Genomic DNA, 21,600 nt, shown 5'->3' on the forward strand with positions numbered 1-21,600 from the left:
GATTTATGAGATGGCGATGGACTTGGATGGCCAGTGTGGGACAGGGGTAGGGGGCAAAGTGGAATAGGAAGGGGGTCTGGGGAAGAAGGCAAGATGAGAGGTGATGGGGAAGGGAAGGGTAGGGTTCAAGAGAAGGGTGTGAAGTGGTTGGAGTGAAGGGGAACTAGTGGGAGTAGGTAGAGGAGGGACATGGAGGGAGAGGTGGAGGGTGGAGGAGAAAGGGAAGGGAAAGAGGGAAGAAGGAGGAGAAGAGGGAGAGGAAAAAGGAAGGACCAAAGAGTGTGGAGGGGAGAAGTGGTGGAAGAAAGGCTGGGGAGCAGGGGATGGAGAAGAAGAGGTGGAGTGGGGAACAGGGGTGCTGATTGGCTGAGGGAAGGGTGAGAAGGGACAGTGATCAGGAAGGAGCAGAGAGTCAGGGGCAAAGACCAAGTTGGGATTGTGGCAAGTGGTTAAACAAAGACACTTCTGCCTAATCTATACACCAAAACTGCAAAATACTGTCACAAAGTGGAGTTCCACAAAATGCAATACCCAAATTTACTGGAGAAACTCAGCATCCATCGGAAGCCCCCAACATTTTGGCCATGAACATTGGTTACCCCTTACTTCCTGTAACATTGGGGTGACCTGCTGTGTATCTCCAGCACGTTTGGCTATTACACACAGAGTCTGGAGACTTTAATGCGAAACAAAAAAAACCTGCTTCTGCAACCCCAGTGGGGTTGGGCACCTCGCTTGCCAGAAGCTTTCGAGAAGAAAAGGGAAGAGATCATCCATTCTCCCTCCCCACCCTCACTCCTTGGGAAAAGACTGAGGGAGCATGGAAAAGAATAGGAATAGCTAGAGAAAGATGTGTTCCTTCATTTGAAAATTGGCGACACACATTAGATTTTTAATTTAAATGTACAGGAGCTTAACACCTCCTCTTGCCCATGAACCCATGCTGACTAATTAACCTACAACCGCTCATACATTTTTGAAGTGTGGGAGGAAACCACAGGACCTGGAGAAAACCCACGGGTCACAGGGAGAACGGACAAATTTCTGGATTTGAACCCTGGTCGCTGGTGTTGTATTAGTGCAAACTCAACCCTAACCATGCCATCTTTGGTAAAATGGGAGAGAACCTCCATATTGCATGTGGATACTCCCTCATCTGGGGCTCTTTTGCGTTCTTTAATTTAAAAAAAAATTAATATTTAAAAAAATTTATACTGTTCGGTAACTGATCCTTTCTGGCCGATGAGCCCGTGTTTACCCATTACACCCAGTTGACCTACAACCCCTGGTTCGTTTTGAACGGTGGGAGGAATCCGGGGGGAAAACCCACGCAGACATGGGGAGAGGGTGCAAACTCCTTACAGAAAGTGTGGGTTCCGAACCCAGGATCTGGTCGCTGGTGCTGCAACAGCGTTGCATTAACTGCTACACTAACCGTGCCGCCCCTTCTGTTGGGAGAAGTAAGCACGTACCTCGCTCCAGACCAGCATTGTTCCAAACACAACTTGTAATCCATCAAAGAAGCTGTCTCCAATAATGATGACAGTGGCTCCTCCTGTAGTCCATCCTTCACTGGGGCTAATTGCCTTGATGCATGGAGTGGCTGCTTTGCGAGAGAAAAGACAGAATTGCTTAGCACCCCTGGAGACACCTGCAAATATGCCAACAAACCTGCCCCACTGCAGAATCTCCAACCTCATGCATTGCCCTCTGAAACCAGCTACTAGACACCAATCTCTCTCTGGTGTCCTTCTTGATAAAGGTTGCTTGGTTAGCATAGTATTTAGTGGAACGCAATTCCAGCGCCAGCGACCCCGGTTGGAATCCGGTGCTGCCTGCAGGGAGTTTGTACTTCCCCTGCTCCCACTCCATGTCCTTATCAGTTTCCTCCGGGTGTTCCAGTTTCCTCCTACATTGAAAAGGCATATGGGATTACAAGGCCAATTAGTGTCTTGGGGCGTCGTAAACTCATGGCCCAGAAGGGCCTGTAACCGTGTTTTATCTCTAAACACACTAGATAGGAACAAGAGGAGATTCCTCCATCTTTTTCCAGTCTGTCCTACCCTCACATTCCTTGTTGGCATCTGGATATTGATGGTTCCCATTCCCAATCAACCTTTGAGAAAATGGTGGTAAGTTGCCAGATTCAACCAGTATTGTCTTTCTGCTTCACAGTTCTATCGGGCACAGTGTTCACACACTTGAAGTGGCAATAAGATCATAAAACCAATGGACAAAGGAGCAGAAATAGGCTGTTCAGACCATCGAGCCTGCCCCGGCATTCAATCATGAGGTGATCCATGTTCCCACTCAGCCCCATTGCCCAGCCTTCTCCCCATATCTTTTGATGATCCTGGATGATCAAGAATCTCTCAATTGCAGTCTTAAACACTTCTGCAAGAAATTTGACAGATTTACCGTCCTCTGGCTAAAGAAATTCCTCCGCATCTCTGTTCCAAGCGGACAACCTTTAATCCTGGTTGTGCCCTCTTGTCTTAGATTCTCCCTCCTTTCTTCATCTGCTCTGTCCATGCCTTTCAACATTTGAAATGTTTCAATGAGATGCCTCCTATTCTCCTAAATTCCAACAAGTACAGGACAAGTACAGGACATATGTTCCTCATATGATAACCTTTCCATTTCCAGAATTATCTTGTTAAAGCCCTTTGAACTCCCTCCAAGGCCAGTGCATCCTTTCTTAAATGACGAGCCCAAAAATTTCTCACAATCCCCCAAGTGAGGTCTCGTCAGGATGGTCAGTGCACATGAACCTTCAAGGTGTTCCACTTATTTTGGAAGATGTACGCTGGTCAAGCAAAAATACTCTCACCTGCGATGTATGCAAGTGCGAGAGACATACAGAGGCAAGCGCAAAGCTCCCTGAAAGTGGTGGCACGGTTAGTTAAGGTAGGGGAGAAAGTTTTTGGCATGTCTATCTTAATGGGTCAGGACATTGAGTACAAATTAAGCAATGATCTGCAGGAGGAGCTCAGTGGATAAGACACATCCATGGGGAGAAAAGAGCTGTCAACATTTTGTGTCGAGGTTCTTTGTGAGACCACTAAAAGTCATTGATCTGAAACCCTGAAGTGTTGATGAACCATTTTATCCATGGATGGTCCTGACCCACTGGGGGGTTCTCTAGCAGCTCGTAGTTTGCTGAAGATGCCAGTATCCAATGTTCCTCTGGAAAGGGTGTGGAAAAGATTCACAAGGATGTTACTGAGATCAGAGTTTCTACAAGAACAGGATGGACTCCCTGGAGAAGAAGAGACTATAATGACCATAGAACCACGGAACACTACAACACAGAAAACAGGCCACTTAGCCCTTCTAGTCTGTGCCAAAACATCATTTCACTGGTCCCATTGACCTTCACCCCTTCCATAACCCTCCAAACCTCTCCCATCCATGTATCTTTCTAATTCTTAAAATGTAAGAGTGAGCCCGCATTTACTCATTCCACACTCCCACCACTCTCTGAGAAGAAGTTTCCCCCTAAAGTTGTCCCTGAACCTTTCCCCTTTCACCCTAAAGCCATGTCCTCTTTTATTTATCTCTCCTGATCTAAGTGGACAGAGCCTACTCTCATTTACCCTGTCTATACCCCTCATAATTTTGTAAACCTCTATCAAATCTTCCCTCATTCTTCTACGATCCAAGGAATAAAGTCCTAACGTGTTTAATCTTTCCCTGTAACTCGACTCCTGAAGACCCGACAACCTCCTAGTAAATCTTCTCTGCAATCTTTCATTCTGACTGATATCCTTCCCATAGTTGGGCAACCAGAACTCCACACAATCCTCCAGATTTGGCCTCACCACTGTCTTATAGAACCCTACAATAACATTCCAACTCCTGTATAGACAGATCCCGACTTAAGATGGTCCCACTTACGATATTTCAAAGTTACAATGATCAGAATCCATTTTAAATAAATGTAAGTCGGGGTCTACCTGTATTGTGTTTTGTTGGACCCAATGCCATTTGCAAAGGAGGAAAAACCCAACACCCAACCCCAACCAACCAATTTTCCCCTGCAACTGCTGCAACCGTGTCTGCCTGTCCTGCATCGGACTTGTCAGCCACAAACGAGCCTGCAGCTGATGTGGACATTTACCCCCTCCATAAATCTTCGTCCGTGAAGCCAAGCCAAAGAAGAAAAGAAAGAAAGATTGGGAATACATGCGTAGATTGCCGTCTGTGGAGATTGATGAGGGAGAGAGAGCGACAGCAATCTGCACATGCATTCCAAATCACAGCGTAGGTCCACTGCCCCTAGTTACCTGGCGCCACCTTGGGCTCACTGCAGCAGTGGCGACATCGGCTTAGTGGCAGCATCGGTGATTTCAGCCTCCTGGCAAGGGCAGTGCAGTGTTCTACCAGTACAGGTAGACCCTGACTTACAATAATTTCACCTCACAATGCAAGTCCTGGAATGGAACCTCATTATAAGTAGAGAGTCTACTTTGCTCCATGAGGGCCAAGATGCCAAAGGTTTTCTTCACTACCCTGTTTTCCTGTGACATCACTTTCAAGGGATTATATATCTGTATTCCCAGGTCTCTTTGCTCCTACGCACTCCTCAGTGCCCGAGCATTTACTGTGTATGCCCTACCTCACATTTGTCTGCATTAAACTCCATGTGCCATTTTCGGGCCCATATTTCCAGTTGGTCCAGATCCCTCTGCAGGTTTTGAAAGCCTTCCTCACTGTCCTCAATGTCATCAGCAAGCTTGCTGATCCAATTTACCACTTTATCATCTGGATCATTGATATGGACAACAAAACAATGGTCCCAGCACCGATCCCTGAGGGACACTAAGTCTCACAGGCCTCCTGTCTGAGAAGCAACCATCTACAACCCCTCTCTGTCTTCTCCCATTCAGCTCATTTTGAATCCACTTTACAACCTTTCCATGGATACTTAGTGTCTGAACCTTTTGAACAAACCTTTCATGTGGGACCTTGTCAAAGGCCTTACTAAACTCAATGTAGACAACATCCTAAGCCTTTCCTTCATCTATCTTCCTGGTAACCTCCTCGAAAAACTCTATAAGATTTGATAAACATGACCTTCCACGCTCAAAGCCAAGCTGATATCATTAATCAGCACTTGACAGTCCAAATACATGCATACCCAATCCCTCAGAACACCCTCCAACAACTTACCTACTACTGACATCAGGCTCACTGGCCTATAATTACCTGGTTTACTTTTGGAGCCTTTTTTAAATAATGGAACAACACAAGCTACCCTCCAATCCTCCGGAACCTCATCCATGGCTAAGGATGTTTTAAATATTTCTGCCAGGGCTCCTGCAATTTCTATGCTAGCCCTCCTCAAGGTCCGAAGAAATATCATGTCAGGCCAAGAGGATTTATCTGCCTTTATTTGCTGTAAGGCGAACCACCTCCTCTTTAATCTCTATATGTTCCATGCCACTACTGTTTGTTTCCTTTCCTTCCTTAAACACCATGCAAGTTTCCCGAGTAAATAATGATGCAAAAAAAAACCTGTTTAAGATCTCCCCCATCTTGTGATGGTCCAACACAATGATGACCACTCTGATCTTTTGGTCCCTTACTATCCTTTTCTTCTTAACATACTTGTAGAAAATTTTCAGGTTTACCTTCACATTATCTGCCAAAACAACCTTGTCTTCTTTATAACTTCCTGATTTTTTCTTAAATATTTTCTTACAATCTTTATACGCTTCTAGTACCTCTAATAGTCCTTGTTGTTTATACCTACTATATACCTCACTCTTTTTCTTAACCAGAGAGCCAATATCCCCTAAAAACTAAGGTTCCCTATGCCTGTTAATCCTGACTGGAACATGGAAACCCTGCACTCTCAAAATTTTGCCTTTATAGGCCTTCCACATCCATGGAAAATGGTTATTGATTTTTCCCCAGGGTATGGAAGTACAGTAATGGCCCTGGAATCTGTAATTCAAGCAACTGGCAAAAACAAAGGAAAATGAATTTTAAAAATTAAAATAAATAAGAATAAAATAATAGGTAAAAATCCGTAAGTTTAAAATTGTAAAACTAAATGTTCCCTGAAGTGATACATAAACCTTTGGTGAAAATGGGAGCAAATATTTAGCCAGTGGAATGACTTGGTCATACTTTGCCTGCAGCAGTTGTTTGATTAAAGTTGTGTTTGAATAAAATGGCGTTACTCAGGATGAAGATCTGGTTGATGCCGCTCGCCATTGGGGTGACTTTGTTAAAGTGTCTCCTTATCCCAGCTTAGTCACCCTGGTCTGAGGCTTTATCTGTAAACTTGGTGGGGGTGGGGGTAATTCATGTATAATATTATTGTTCGTCTTTCGGGCGGCTCTGTGAAGGGGGAGGAACCTGCAGATGCAGCGACGGTTAAATGTTTTCAAAAAATGTGACTTAAAATAAAGTAAAATGCTTTAAGGTTTATATATTCATGCAAGTAAAGTTTGTTCAGTGTAATTACAGAATAGTATTTACATCTTTTAAACTGTTTATTCTTAATGTAGTTGTCAATGTTAGAGGGAGTCTCAAGCAACTGGAAAATACACTTATCCAGAATCTACCAATCCACCTTGGTGCCGGATACCAGTGATTTTACTGTATTAAACTAGAAGGAAAAGGATTCAAAGTAAGAAGTGAAAGAGGGGGTGGTGGTTCTGAAGAGGAAGTTGTAGAGGTGGATACAAATGTATCATTCAAAAGAAGGACAGGTACGTGAATAGGAATGGTTTGGAAAGAGGCAAAATGCACAAACACGGATAAAACAGAACAAGCTCAGGTCAGCGTGGGTCAGTTGGGGTGAAGGGGCTGTGTCTGTACTGAAGAACTCCATGGTTCTAATTATTTTATGGCGAGTTCTTTCTTTCCAGTAGCTTTTGCACAATGAAATGTTTCCAGTCACCACCTTGTCAACTTCGGTGGGACTCTGTGGAACAATGCTCCGTCCCCGCTCCCTGTTCTCCGGGGTCGGCACCAGAAGCAGTGCTGCTGTCACAGCAGTTCCATTTTTGAATTAAAAAAAGTCCAATTTCAAATCATTCAACCCTCAAGTCAGTGAATTAATTTCATCAGACCACTGCCCTGCTCTTTCTCCAGAGCCCTGCACCTTACTCTTCCAGTTAAGCCTGTCTAATCCTCTCTAGTGGGAGTTACAGCACACATTCCTTTTCCCCCTCCATCTCCCACATCCCCCGCCCCCCGCCCCCTTGGAATACAGATGTAGCCTATCTGGATACTTCCTCTTCCAAATTACGGTGCAGGGAGGGGACACAGCAATGGAGCGAGAATTCTTTTGCAAGTCAATAACAAGAGGATGTTGTATCACAGCGGTTAAATCACGGACTGCCTTCAGAGCCCTGGGCAAATGATCAGGCACACCGGCAGCTGGGGAAATTAAACTCGACTAATTAAGTAACAATGCATAATTAAAAATTGACTGTCAGTGATGGTGAGGGTGAAACTACTGGCCTGTCATAAAAACCCATCTGGTTCACTGACGTCCTTCAGGGAAGGAACTTTGCCAATCTCACCTCATCTGCCTTTGCATGTGACTCCAAGGCACAGGGTCACAGAGAGGCACAGCACAGAACAGGTGCTTCAACCGAAAGGTCCCACCCAACCATTACCAGGATGTTACCTGGATTGGAAAACATATCTTATGAGGCAGGGTTGGCAAAGATGGCTTTTCTCCTAGGAGTGAAGCAGGGTGAGAGGTGACTTAATAAAGGTCTGCAAAATTATGATGCTTAGACAGGGTAGACAGCCAGCATCATTTTATCCCCTGGGGTGATAGTAGCAAACACCAGAGGATGGGCGGCACAGTGAGTGCAATGCCTTTACAGCGCCAGCGATCAGGGTTCAAATCCCACGCTGTCTGTAAGGAGTTTGCACGTTTTCCCTGAGGGCTCCGGTTTCCTCCTAACATTCAAAAAAAATGTACCGGGGTTGTATGTCAATTGGGGGTAAATTAGATGACACAGGCTCGTGGTCTGTTACCCTGCTGTATATCTAAATATTTTTAAAAATTAAAAATTGAATTCAAAATTTTAAAATGTAAAGAATATCTGGAAAGATGAGGGAAGGAACGTTTAGGGGAGACATCAAGGTAGGTGTTTTACACAGAGAGAAGAGCAGTGGTTCTCAACCTTTTTCTTTCCACTCCCACACCACTTTAAGTAATCGCTATGCCATCGGTGCTCTGTGATTAGTAAGAGGTTGCTTAAGGTGGGATGTGAGTGGGAAGAGAAGGTTGAGAATCACTGGTCTGGACTCAATTATTCCTGAAATATTTTGCTTGAGAAAAATTGTCACTGGCCCATTTCCTTTGGAGATATGAAACCGTGCACATAACGAGACAATGAGGGATGATTAAAACAGTGGTTTTCACACTTTTTCTTTCCACCCACAAAAAAGTAATCCCTTACTAATCAAAGAGCACCTTTGGCATAAGGAATACATAGTATGTGAGTGGAAAGACAAAGGTTGAGAACCACTGCAGTAGAAGGATATTCAAGCCAATGAAGCCCGTGCAGCCTAATGAAGAGTAATCAGGCTAAATGACTACCGTCCATTGGCTGTGACGTCAGGGATGATGAAGTCCTTTGAGAGGAATGCATCAAATTACACCTTGGAGCAACATTGGAGCCTTTCCAGTTGGCCTGCTGCCCAAACTAATCCACAAATGATGCAACCTTTGACCCTACACTAAGTCCTGACCCACCCGACCTGACCCACCCGTCCTGACCCACCTAGAGAATGATGGCTGTTGTTCATGAACTTCAGCTCGGCACTCAACATGATCATACGTCAGGGGTTGGTGGATTAACTGCCCCCAACACTGGACTTAACAGTGGATTCTGGACTTTTTGACCGAAAGGCCACAGTCAGTCCAGGTCAATAACATAACATAACATAACATAACAATTACAGCACGGAAACAGGCCATTAGGCCCTTCTAGTCCGCACCGAACCAAACACCCCTTTCTAATCCCACCTCCCTGCACAATGCCCATAACCCTCCATCTTCCTCTCATCCATATACCTGTCCAACCTTTTCTTAAATAATACAATTGACTCCGCCGCCAGTATTTCACCCGGAAGATCATTCCACATGGCTACCACTCTCTGAGTAAAGAAGTTCCCCCTCATGTTACCTCTAAACCTCTGCCCCTTAATTCTTAACTCATGTCCTCTTGTTTTAATCTTTCCTCCTCTTAACGGAAATAGTCTATCCACATCCATTCTGTCTATCCCTTTCATAATCTTAAATACTTCTATCAAATCCCCTCTCAACCTTCTACGCTCCAAAGAATAAAGACCCAATCTGTCCAATCTCTCCCCATACTCCAGATGCTTAAACCCAGGCAACATTCTAGTAAACCTTCTCTGCACTCTCTCCACTCTGTTTATATCCTTCCTATAATTAGGCGACCAGAACTGCACACAGAACTCCAAATTAGGCCGCACCAACGTCTTCTACAATCTCAACATCACCTCCCAACTCCTATATTCCATGCAATGATTGATAAAGGCCAGCATACTAAAAGCCTTCTTCACCACCCTATTCACGTGAGTTTCTACCTTCAGGGAACGATGTACCGTCACTCCTAAATCTTTCTGCTCTTCTGTATTCCTCAATGCTCTCCCATTTACCACGTATGTCCTGTTCTGATTCTTCTGACCAAAATGAAGCACCTCACACTTATCAGCATTAAATTCCATCTGCCATTTTTCAGCCCACTTTTCTAAGCAGCTAAATCTCAAGCCCCATCAGGCTGAGTGAGCACTGGCGCATCTCTGGGCTGTGTACTCAGCCCGCTACTGTCCACGCTGCTAACTTACAACTGCACTGCCAGATTCAGTAATAACAGAATCGTCAAGTTTTCAAATGACAGAAGAGTCTTTGGCCTCATGAGCAATGATGGCTTACGCAGTGGAGGTTGAAAAGCTTCTGAAACAGTACTGAACAAGCTGCATCTCACTGAGACAAGACAAAGGAGATGATTGTGGAGGATGAAGATTGACCATTCTCTATTACACATCAATGGAGAAAGAGTGGAGGGCACAAAGTTCATTGGCTGTGCATATAAAGGATGACCTGTCCTGGACCCATGACCCCTCCTCATCAGTCAGGAAGGCACAGCAGCACCGACATTTACAAAGGAGTTTGAGGAAGGCAAAGCTATTGGACCCCATCTTGTTCAGGAGCACAATGGAGAGTGCCCTGTCTGGCTGCATCATTATGTGGGATGGTAGCTGCAAAGCATCAGACCGGAAGGATTAGCAAAACGGTATTGTTGACCCACTACCATCAAGAAGGAGGTGCAGGAACATCAAAATCAGGACTGCCAGTCTGGAAAATAGCTACTTCCAACAGGCTGGGATTAATGAACCATATCCTGCAACCAAATAAATCACCCCAAATTATTTATTTTAAATTATAGTTTTATGCATAAATGTGATTATTCTGTGCTGTGTATTAAGTATGTGTGTGCCCTGTAATCCAAAGAATTATTTCTTGTCTGGCTGTACATGCAGTGTCAAGTGAAAATAATCTTGAACTTGAAATTACACCTAATTAACCACCTAACCCTTTACATTTTGGTGGGTAAGAGGAAACGGGAGTACCCAGAGAAAATCCACACAAACGCAGGGAGAACGTGCAAACTCCTGACAGACAGCGCCAGATTTTGAACTCGTGTTACTGGTGAGGCAATAGTGTTGTGCTAACTGTGCCGCCCAGGAGTAACAATTAAACCATTTCACAGCCAGTGAGGCACTTCTGGACTGTTGTCACTGTGATGTAGGAAATGTCTCTGCCAAGCAGGCATGCAGAATGAGATAACCTATTGTGATTTACAGAGAACCTAACCCTTTCATAGCTCTTTTTTGGAATACTTTGTGACGATAATGTTATACTAACTTCAATTCAATGTTGGATTTTATCCTTTTCTTCATTAATGGCCAGACGTGCAATACTGATGAAATGGAAAGACCACCTTTCACCTACACATGCGCAACGATTAAGGGATTTTATGTCTTGTTTAAATTTGGAAGAACATTAGAAATGTTGTTATTGATTCAAATATCAAATTCCAAATGATATGGGACTCGTTATGTACAATTATCGTAACTTTAAGTATTAGTGTTGATTTGGAATGTTGGCATGGTCTCTCTCTCTCCAAGATTATGCCACTTGAAATTTTTAAATGTCAACCTTGCTGAGGGGAAGGGCTTTAGAATTTATCTCTTTTTTTTGTTAGGTTCTTTTATGTCCTTATGTTTGTGCTATTGTACTCCTGGTCGGGTCACTCGTCTGAGTGCTACTGGTGCCATATAAACCTGTTGCGTGGTCGGGTGGTGGGTGACTAAACTGACTCCCCCCACCAGGCTTCCCTGGTGCAGAGGGTGGCTAGACACCCTGCAGGATGAAAAGCAAGACCTGTCAAAGGGCGAAAAAACCCTCACGTAGGGTCAACGGCCATCTAGTCAACACATGCCATGAAGCGCCTTGCATTGAAGCTTGGTCTGGCCATTCACTGCAACAGAACATGCCCCCTGGCTGTCGTGGACCTCACCATGCTGCTGGATCCGGGGAGGGGATGTCGAGAGGGTGGGTCCAGACCTGTACAATCCCCTACTCACTTAAATCCATTCACACACACGCTGTTCCTTTCTGAGGAGTGGGGTATAAACCCCACAAACTGACTGAAAGGAACCATCATCATCCTGCGGGATGGAGAGCCAGAAGAAGAAAGATTTTGTACTTCTGAATTTCTACATATGATCATTATTGTAATTTTTTATAGCTCATATAATTGTATTTTTCATTTTTTGTTCTATTGAATAAATATTAATGAAAATATTTTAAAAATAAAAGATCATTCCAGCATGGTACAGGCCCCTTGGCCCACGACATGACATTGTGCTAATCTGTGGAAACTTACTCCACAACCATCTAACCCTTCCCTTCCTCACACCCATAACTCTCCATTTTCCTTACATCCTGTCTAAGAGTCTTTAGGACGTACCTAATGTACCAGCCTCCACCGCCACCGTGGCAAAACATTCCAGGCACCCACTACTCTCTTATTTGAGGATTAACTCTAAGTTAGATTATCAGGAAGAGCTCTTCAGGATTATGCCAACGATCGTTCTAAGTGCAATGGAGAGACCGATCGGCCCCTTGTGAAAAGAAAGCATCCCTCCTGAAAGGTCAGAGCATTAGCTTTTATCTTTGTTTTCAAGCCGCAGGCCTGTGAAAGTCAGGGCAGGAACAAGACACCAGAGGCAATGATCTCACCTGTCAAAGAGCAGCCAGCATACTGAAGGACCTTTCCTACCTTCTCATCTCCCTTCTCACTGGGGAGAAGGTTCAAGAGACATACTGCACAATAACAGGCCCTCCCAGGCTATGAGAACTGTGTCGCCCAAACAACCTACAACCTCCAGACATTTTGAATGGTGGGAGGAAACCAGAGCACCCGAAGGAAACCCACATAGACATGGGGAGAACCTACAAACCCCTCACGGACAGAGTAAGATTTGAACGCAGGTACTTGGCGCTGCAATAGAAACATAGAAAAATAGGTGCAGAAGTAGGCCATTTGGCCCTTCAACCCTACACCCACATTCAATATGATCATGGCTGATCAGTACCCAGTTTCTGCCTTCTCCCCATACCTCTTGATCTCCTTAGCCACAAGGGCCAAATTTAACCTACTCTGAAATATTAACAAGAAATCAGTCTCAACCGACTCCTGTGGCAAAGAATTCCACAGATCCACCACCCTCTGAGAGAAGACATTTTTCCTCATCTCAGTCCTAAAAAACTTCCTCCTTTTCCTTAAACTATGACCCCTGGTTCTGGTTTTTCCCAGCAATGGAGACAACCCACCTGTGTCTAGTCTGTCTAAACCCTTAAGGATTTTATATGGCTCTATAAGATCCCCCTCAATCTTCTAAATTCCAGACAATACAAGCCTAGTCTATCCAACCTTTCTTCATATGAAAGTCGTTACATCCCTAGTATCTGTCTAATGAACCTTCTCTGCACCCCCTGAATGGTGAGGATGTCCTTCCTCAGATAAGGAGACTAAAACATAGAAACATAGAAGATAGGAGCAGGAGTAGGTCATTCGGACCTTCGAGCCTGCTCCGCCATTTAATGACATCATGGCTGATCTTACAGTTCAGTACCCCGTCCCCGCCTTCTCTCCGTAAACCCTAATTCCCTTATACTGAAGAAATATATCTAATTCCCTCTTAAATATATTTAATGAACCTGCCTCTACTGCCCTCTGTGGCAATGAATTCCACAGATTCACCACCCTCTGGGTAAAGAAATTGGGTAAAGAAACTGCACGCAGTACTCCAGATGGGGTCTCACCAAGGCCCTGTACATCTGTAGCAGGATCTCTGTACTCCTGTACTCAAATCCTCTCACTAAGAATGCCAACATACCATTTACCTTCCTCACCGCCTGCTGCACTTGCATGCCCACTTTCAACAACCAATGCACAGCAACACCCGAGTCTCTCTGCATATCCCCTTTTCCTAAACAGATATCCCTTAATCATCAGGCTTAAAATCAGGCGATACATAGGAAGGTTTGAAGACAACTTCTTCTCAGCAGTCATGAGGCTCCTGAATGAACCCCGTAACAAGGCTCTCGAGCTGCCCTAGCTTGATGCTGACTGATCTTCCTTCTCATTGTAACCCTATACTCTGTAAATTGTGCTCTTTACACAGCTGTGCATGTGCGCCATGGTCTGGAAAAAAAACACTGTTTTGTTGGGTTGTGGATGTGCAGTCAAATGATAACAAAGTTGAACTCAAAACTTGGTTCCAATAATCGGACAGCTTTAAGGTGAGAAACAAGGGACTGCAGTTGCTGGAATCTGGAGCCAAACACAACCTGCTGGAGGAGTTTAGCAGGCTGAGCAGCGTCAGTGGGAGAAGAAGAATGGTCGACACGTTGGGGTCGGAACCTTGCATCATGGCTGAGAGTGCAGAGAGGAGATGGCTGATAAGGCAATGCTGCGGAGTATGGGGTATTAGTTTTTGCTCTTTATTTAAGAAAGGATGGGCTGAAGTTGGAGAAGTTTCAGAGAAGATTTGCATGAATGATTCCTGGAATGAAAGGATTAGCATACGAAGAAAGTTTGAAGGCTCTTGGACTGGACTCCTTGAGGCTCAGAAGACTGAGGGTGGGGGGGGGAGCCCATTTTGAACGTTGACAGGCTTGGACAGAGTAGATGTGGCAAAATTGTTTCCAATGGTCGGGGATTCAAGGACAAGAGGGGCACAACCTCAGGATTGAAGGGCACTTATTTCAAACAAGATGAGGAGGATTTCCTTTATTTTTGAATATTTTATTTTGAATTTTTCAAGCCATACATGCATTAACATTCAAAATTCATAAACAATATTTTAATATATATAATCATGTTACTTAATGGCTTTTAAAACCCAAATCTAATCTACCCTCTCCCCCCCCACCCCCAAACAGAAAAGAAAGATAGAAAGAAATGTCTTAGAAGTATCACCCAAACTGGAAGAATCTATTTTTCCTGACTTTACCAAGGTCAGGGGTTGTGAGTGTGAATTACATGTATACAAAAAAAGGTTAAAATTATAACATGATATTCTCCGATTATATTACATCTCCTACTGTCATTCTTTGGCTTGGATTTGCAGACAAAGATTTATGGAGGGGTATGTCCACGTCTGCTGCAGGTTTGTTGGTGACTGACAAGTCCGATGCGGGACAGGCAGGCATGGTTGCAGCGGTTGCAAGGAAAAATTGGTGGGTTGGGGTTGGGTGTTGGGTTTTTCCTCCTTTGTCTTTTGTTAGTGAGGTGGGCTCTGCGGTCTTCTTCAAAGGTGGTTCAAACCTCCTTTGAACCTCCTACTATCATTATATTTATTTCAAATCACACACAAAACTCAAAACGGTCAACCAGTTTACCTATCTCGGCTGCACCATTTCATCAGATGCAAGGATCAACAATGAGATAGACAACAGACTCGCCAAGGCAAATAGCGCCTTTGGAAGACTACACAAAAGAGTCTGGAAAAACAACCAACTGAAAAACCTCACAAAGATAAGCGTATACAGAGCCGTTGTCATACCCACACTCCTGTTCGGCTCCGAATCATGGGTCCTCTACCGGCACCACCTACGGCTCCTAGAACGCTTCCACCAGCGTTGTCTCCGCTCCATCCTCAACATCCATTGGAGCGCTTACATCCCTAACGTCGAAGTACTCGAGATGGCAGAGGTCGACAGCATCGAGTCCACGCTGCTGAAGATCCAGCTGCGCTGGATGGGTCACGTCTCCAGAATGGAGGACCATCGCCTTCCCAAGATCGTGTTATGTGGCGAGCTCTCCACTGGCCACCGTGACAGAGGTGCACCAAAGAAAAGGTACAAGGACTGCCTAAAGAAATCTCTTGGTGCCTGCCACATTGACCACCGCCAGTGGGCTGATAACGCCTCAAACCGTGCATCTTGGCGCCTCACAGTTTGGCGGGCAGCAACCTCCTTTGAAGAAGACCGCAGAGCCCACCTCACTGACAAAAGGCAAAGGAGGAAAAACCCAACACCCAACCCCAACCAACCAATTTTCCCCTGCAACCGCTGCAATCGTGTCTGCCTGTCCCGCATCGGACTTGTCAGCCACAAACGAGCCTGCAGCTGACATGGACTTTTTACCCCCTCCATAAATCTTCATCCGCGAAGCCAAGCCAAAGATTCCCCCACACCACACTCCCTTCACAGACCCTTTTCCCTTCCTTCAAGATAGGACTCAGCACAATTGACATTTCCCAAGATAAAAGTGTGGAGGAGATAAAGAAACAGAAACAGGACCCTCCCCCACCCCAACCTTAGTGTAAAATATATACTGAACACCACACCCCCCTCTATTGTACGGTTAATGAGAAAACTCATTAAACATGTGTATAGTTTCTGGAGACCAGCCCCTCCAGCTCCCGGGTAAAACAATTCCAAGAGAATTTTACTCTTCTTTTTCCCAAAGGATTAATATCAAACAATTACAAATACATGGGATGATAAAATATAATTATTCAGATTTAAAAATTTTGAATTCAAAGAAGTTCTCTCATTCTATGTGAATTTTCTTCAGAGTTGGTAAGTTCTTTGCAACTTCAATGTCAGTAAAGATCTTGCTTTGCCCATTTGGCATCGTAATTTTCAAAAAAGCTGGTTGACGCAACACAGAGCTGTAACCTTTTTTTTTCCAGAGGGTCCTTTCCAGTGGATTAAGTTCCTGTCTGCATTTTAAAAGCCCAGCACTGATGTCTGGATTTAAAAAAAACATTTTTTTACCTTCAATTTCAAGAGGTTGTCCTTGTCTTTCCTTGACCTTCTCTGCTGCTGCTCTTCTTATATTTTATTTTCACGATCCTTGTATTTCATGCATCTAATTAGTGTGGAGTGTGTTTTTATTTTAATCTGGTCTTGGACGAGAGAAGGGGAATTGTATAGCTTCTGAATTTCCATATCAGTGCCGACATTTCGTACTCCCAAAACTTTAGGTAACCACACTTGAAAGCAACGGATGGGGTTTGCCCGCTCCTCTCCCTCTTTAAGTCCCACTATTTTAACATGATAAAATTTTATAAAGAACCCATCTTTTCCCATATTTTTGTTTTTTTTTTCCCAGTGGCCCACACCTTTAATTCTTTTTCCACATTGTCCACACTTTCCATTGTTTCATCCACCTTTTCTTCACCAAGTCGATCCTGGAGATGAGGGGATTGTAGTGCGAATAAAAGCTCTCACGACTTGAGGGAGAACATATGCTTTTATTAGCTTATAACTGAGGGTAGGTCTTACAGTGGGATTCAGGGTTTAGGCGGGTTATGTAGGGGTGGATGGGGGGGGTGGAGCCAGCCATCAGTATAACACAGCACCAGTGAACCTCAGTTCACTGCAGGGCATGACCTACGAGGGGAAACAAAATAATCTGGGATCATACTCGCTCGAATTCAGAAGAATGAGAGGAGATCTGATAGAAACACATAAAAGGGATAGATAAGATAGAGGTAGGAAAATTATTTTCACTGGGAGGTGAGACCAGAACTAGGGGACATGGCCTCAAGATCCAGGAGAGTAGATTAAAGACAGAGATGAGGAAAAAACAGAGATTAGTGAATCTGTGGAATTCTCTGCCCAGTTGAGGCGACTTCATTAAACATATTTATGACTCAGTTAGGTAGATTTTTGCATAAAAAAGGGATATGGGTGGGGGGGGGGAAGGGGGTGGAAAAGCAGGTCAGTTGAGTTGAGTCAGTGATCAGATCAGCTATGATAACGTTGATTGGCGGGACAGACCCGATGGGCCGGATGGCCGACCCATGCACCTATTTCTTATGCTCTTATGTTCAACTTCGGTCACTCTTTCATTTAAAGCCCCATTTTCTACCTCTAGTTCGGTCACAACTTTTAAAAAATGATCCAATTTCTTATTTGTATTTTGATCTTTAATTAAAAGTGCTTTCATTCTATCCTTGTTTCTCTTTAACCTGTAATACATGTTTACTAGTGTGATTGCCTTGTTTAACATTTTCCAGTTCTTCTCCATCCTCTGTTTCCTGATTGTCATCTAAATCGCTGTTTTGAAGGAAAGTTCCTTCTTCTTCTTCTTCCTTCTGTTGGTGATCTTGCATAGCAGTGCGCAGGCTCAGTCTCCTGCTTTCTTCTTCCAGAGCGCCTCTTGGCCCTGACGCCGAAGATCCTCCCAGACGTTGGGCGATCTGCACAGTGGGGTGGGGGGGGCAGTGTGGGCTACAAACCCCACCCCCCACCAGCTTCTTCTTGTAAGTAGGCCCTCTTCCTTTAAGAAACTCCACATCTCGCTGAGAGATCAAGAACCCCGACGGCCTGCTGAATCTTCTGTAAACATTTTTACCTTAAGAGGAATTTCTCCCTTTTCTTCCTGTTTGAGTTCTCGTAGACCACATTATTTTTCTTTCTTTCTTTTAATAATTTCCCAGTAGCCTGATGTCCCCACCCGCAGAGGAATTTCTTTAGCCGGAGAGTGGCGAACCTCCGCAATTTGCCACCATGGGCGGCTGTGGAGGCCAGTTTGTTGGGTGTATTTAAGGCAGAGATCGATAGCCATCGGAGTAGTCGTGGTAGCAAAGGTTATCGGGGAGGCGGCAGGGGAGTGGGGCTGAGTGGGAGAAGGGGCCCCCTTATGATGGAGTGGACTTGACAGGCCAAACGGCCTGCTCCTATATCTTAAGTTCTTATAACGAGGACAGGGAACGGGTGGTTGGACAGAAATCGGTAGGGGATTGATGAGAATGTCCTCAAAGACCTGGAGAGCAGAGGAAACCAGAGATGTGGAGTGATGGTAATCAGCACCTGAGGTCTGAATAACAAAATCCGTGCTGCAAAAATCTCCATTTGCAAATGAATCCACTGTATTGTCAGTGCAAGCCTGGGAACTGTAAATTCTGTAGAGACCAGAGACCAGAGACCAGGGTTCCCGGCACTCCTGGATTTGTTTATTGATTCAAACTGAGTATCTAGCTGATAAATCCGCTCAGTGCAAACTTTCATTTTATTCTGCTCTACCTATAACATCTACTTCTGTTAATTGGATAGTCAGGGACCTCCAATAGACAGATAAGTTCTCGTGTTCAACCTTCACCTCCCATTCCCAGAGGGATTGGGAGCACAGGTAGGGCAAAATTATGGCTTCAAAAAACTCAGGAGATAACCTTTCGAAATCCCTTTGGAATGTTGGTTAAATTAAAGAGTTCACAGCACAGAACAAGGTGATTCCTCGAGTTTAATACAAAAACAAACAAAACGTTGGAGGTAGAGTTAAAATAAACGAGGTCTGCAGACGCTGTGACTGTAATTGAATCCACAAAAATGCAGGGGAATCTCCGCAGGTCACGCAGCTTTCTTTATTTCAAAGGCACAGCACGGAGCCAAAGTTTCAGGGCCCGAGCCCTTCTTCAAGGGATGAGCGAAACAGAGGCAGGCGCCTGAATAAAACGGTGGTGGGGACGGGCAGGGGGAGGAGCACAGGCCCACAAACCAGGCGCCATAGATGGATATGGGTGGGAGGGCAGAAGAGAAAAAAAAGCAGGGGGAGGAGGTATCTCTCTGAATGGAGAGGGAAGGGGCAGGGAAGCTGGAGGAAAGGAGGCAGAGGGCTGGGGAAAGAGAGAGAGAGAGAGAGAGAGAGAGAGAGAGAGAGAGAGAGAGAGAGAGAGAGAGAGAGAGAGAATTCAGGGTCCTATATCTACTCTTGCCTCTTCTTCACTCTTAATATTCTTTAAAAAAAACCTTTCAGTATTATTTTTCATATTATTTGCTAGTTTCCTTTCAGAGTTCATCTTTTCCTTCCTGATCACCTTCTTAGTGGCCTTCTATATGCTTTTAAAAGCTTCCCAGTCTGGTTTTTCCCCACTAACTTTTGCTCCCTTTTATGACCTTTCTTTTGCCTTTATTTTCGCTTTGCCTTCTCTTGTCAGCCTCATTTGTGTCCTTTTTCCATTCAAGTATTTCTTCTTTTTTGGAATATACTTGTCCTGCTCTCTACTTGATTCTCATTGCCATCTGCTCTGCCGTCCTCTCTGCGAGTGTGCTTTTCCAATCACTTTCGCCATTTCCTCCTCAGACCTTCACTCCACTGGTATTTTAGTTTTTCCTCAAAATGCAAGTTGAATTCTATTGCATTATGAGCACTGCCTCCTATGGATTCCCTTCAGATCCTTTATCAACTCTGGTCCATTACACAATACCCAATCCAGGATTGGCATTTTCCTGGTCAACTCAACCACTAGCTGTTCTGAGAAGTCATCTCGTAAGCATTCTACAAACTCTCTCTCGTGAGATCCAGCCCCAACCTGTTTTTCCCAATCTACTTTCATGTTAAAAATCCCCCATGACTGCCATAATGTTGCCCTTCTAACACATCTTTTCTATTTACTGTTGTCCACATATACATATAACCATATAACAATTACAGAACGGAAACAGGCCATCTTGACCCCTCTAGTCTGGACCCATTTAAGTGATCTCCTCTAGTCCCACCTACCTGCTCTCTGTCTGTAACCCTCCAATACCCTCACCTCTATGCACTTATCTAATCTCTTAAATGACAAAATGGAACCTCCTGCAACCACCTCTTCCTGAAGGTCATTCTACTCAGCCACCACTCTCTAAGTGAAGAAGCTCCCTCTCATGTTACTTCTAAACTTTTGGCCCCTAACCCTTAACTTATGACCTCTCATTCCAATCTCACCTACCCTCAAATGGAAGAGCCTATTCACATCTACTCTATCTATCCCCCTCATAATTTTAAATTCATCTATCAAATCCCCCCCCTCAACCTTCTACGCTCCAATGAATAAAGACCCAGTCAACTCAATCTTTCTCTGTATTCTAGATACTGCAATCCAGACAACATTTTAGTAAATCTTCTCTGCACCTAGCTAGTGTTTTGATGTCTGTACGTAACTGTCTTTTTACCCTTCCCATTTCTTAACTCAGCACACAATGATTCTCTATCTTCTGATCATGACATATATCTTTACCTCCTTTGGACTATGTGAGATCTGCTGAATACCTTCAGTACTTCGGTATTTTTACTACAATTACGGCACCTACAAACTTTCAAGTTTTACCCCAAATGCAGGAAGATATCGGTGTAGTGGAGTTGGGGTGAAGGGGCTCATTCCCTGCTGCAAAATTCTCCAACTCCAGAAGGATGAAATTACTGGGTTGCACAAATCCATCGGGAAAGGAAATCCCACCCAAGAAGTTGATATGAGATTTCGCACCAAGCTTGATGAATCTCGGGAACTGGTCCATTCAATTCAAGAGAAATTAGGGATGGTGTTTCACCACCTGACCCCTTTGTTTTTCTTGCCTCTCTCTCCCTCCCTCGTTCAACAATCCCACACAGGACCCCCGGCCCACCTCTCCAACCTGGCTTCCTTCGCCACATTCCCACTCTCAAGAAAGGGCCCTGGCCTGAAACGTTGACCTTTTTTTCTCTCTCCCACTCATGCTGCTTGACCCACTGAGTTCCTCCAGCAGATTGCATTCGGCTTCAGATTCCAGCATCTGCCGTCCCCTGTGAATGGATAGAAATGCCTGGCAAATGATTCTGAACTTAAACTGTAGAAAATCAGGTATCAATGCAAGGAGCTGGGGTGGGTCAGATGTGACTGAGTGTCGGAATGAGAATGCTGGCTCAGCTCACGCAGGACACACCATGTACTTTACCGCCGCCATCTGGAACACAATACAATCGGATGGAGAAATTTGGTGAGTCGATCATCATTGAGAGGGTAAGGAGGGAGTGCAAAGGGCCCTGGGTGCTGAAGGCCGTCGGAGGTTTGGATCTGGAGCTCGGGTTATCGACAGCTTGAACTGAACCGGAGTCTTGTCCGGCTGCAGAGGCTATGGGAGCGCTGGAGGCGGATCGACGGATACTATGAGATTCCGAGCTTCTCTTTCTCTGACTGTCAGGGCCCCCATCAAGGCTCGTGACAAATCTTTGACTGCCTTGTTACATTTCTGCTTTATGACATGAC

The 21,600-nt window shown here is 44.6% G+C and overlaps 1 protein-coding gene across 1 annotated transcript in view; it reads right to left on the reverse strand.

Annotated features, from left to right (window-relative positions):
- The window catches only part of LOC138756972 (transcription factor COE3-like), a 462,275-nt gene that overhangs the window by 81,392 nt on the left and 359,283 nt on the right, over positions 1-21,600 (reverse strand). Inside the window, exon 9 of the mRNA XM_069923497.1 lies at positions 1,473-1,603. Within this exon, the coding sequence (XP_069779598.1) occupies positions 1,473-1,603 (131 nt within the window). The remainder of the gene's footprint in view (positions 1-1,472; positions 1,604-21,600) is intronic.

This window comes from Narcine bancroftii, chromosome 3 (genome assembly GCF_036971445.1).
Source record: "Narcine bancroftii isolate sNarBan1 chromosome 3, sNarBan1.hap1, whole genome shotgun sequence".
NCBI lineage: Eukaryota > Metazoa > Chordata > Chondrichthyes > Torpediniformes > Narcinidae > Narcine > Narcine bancroftii.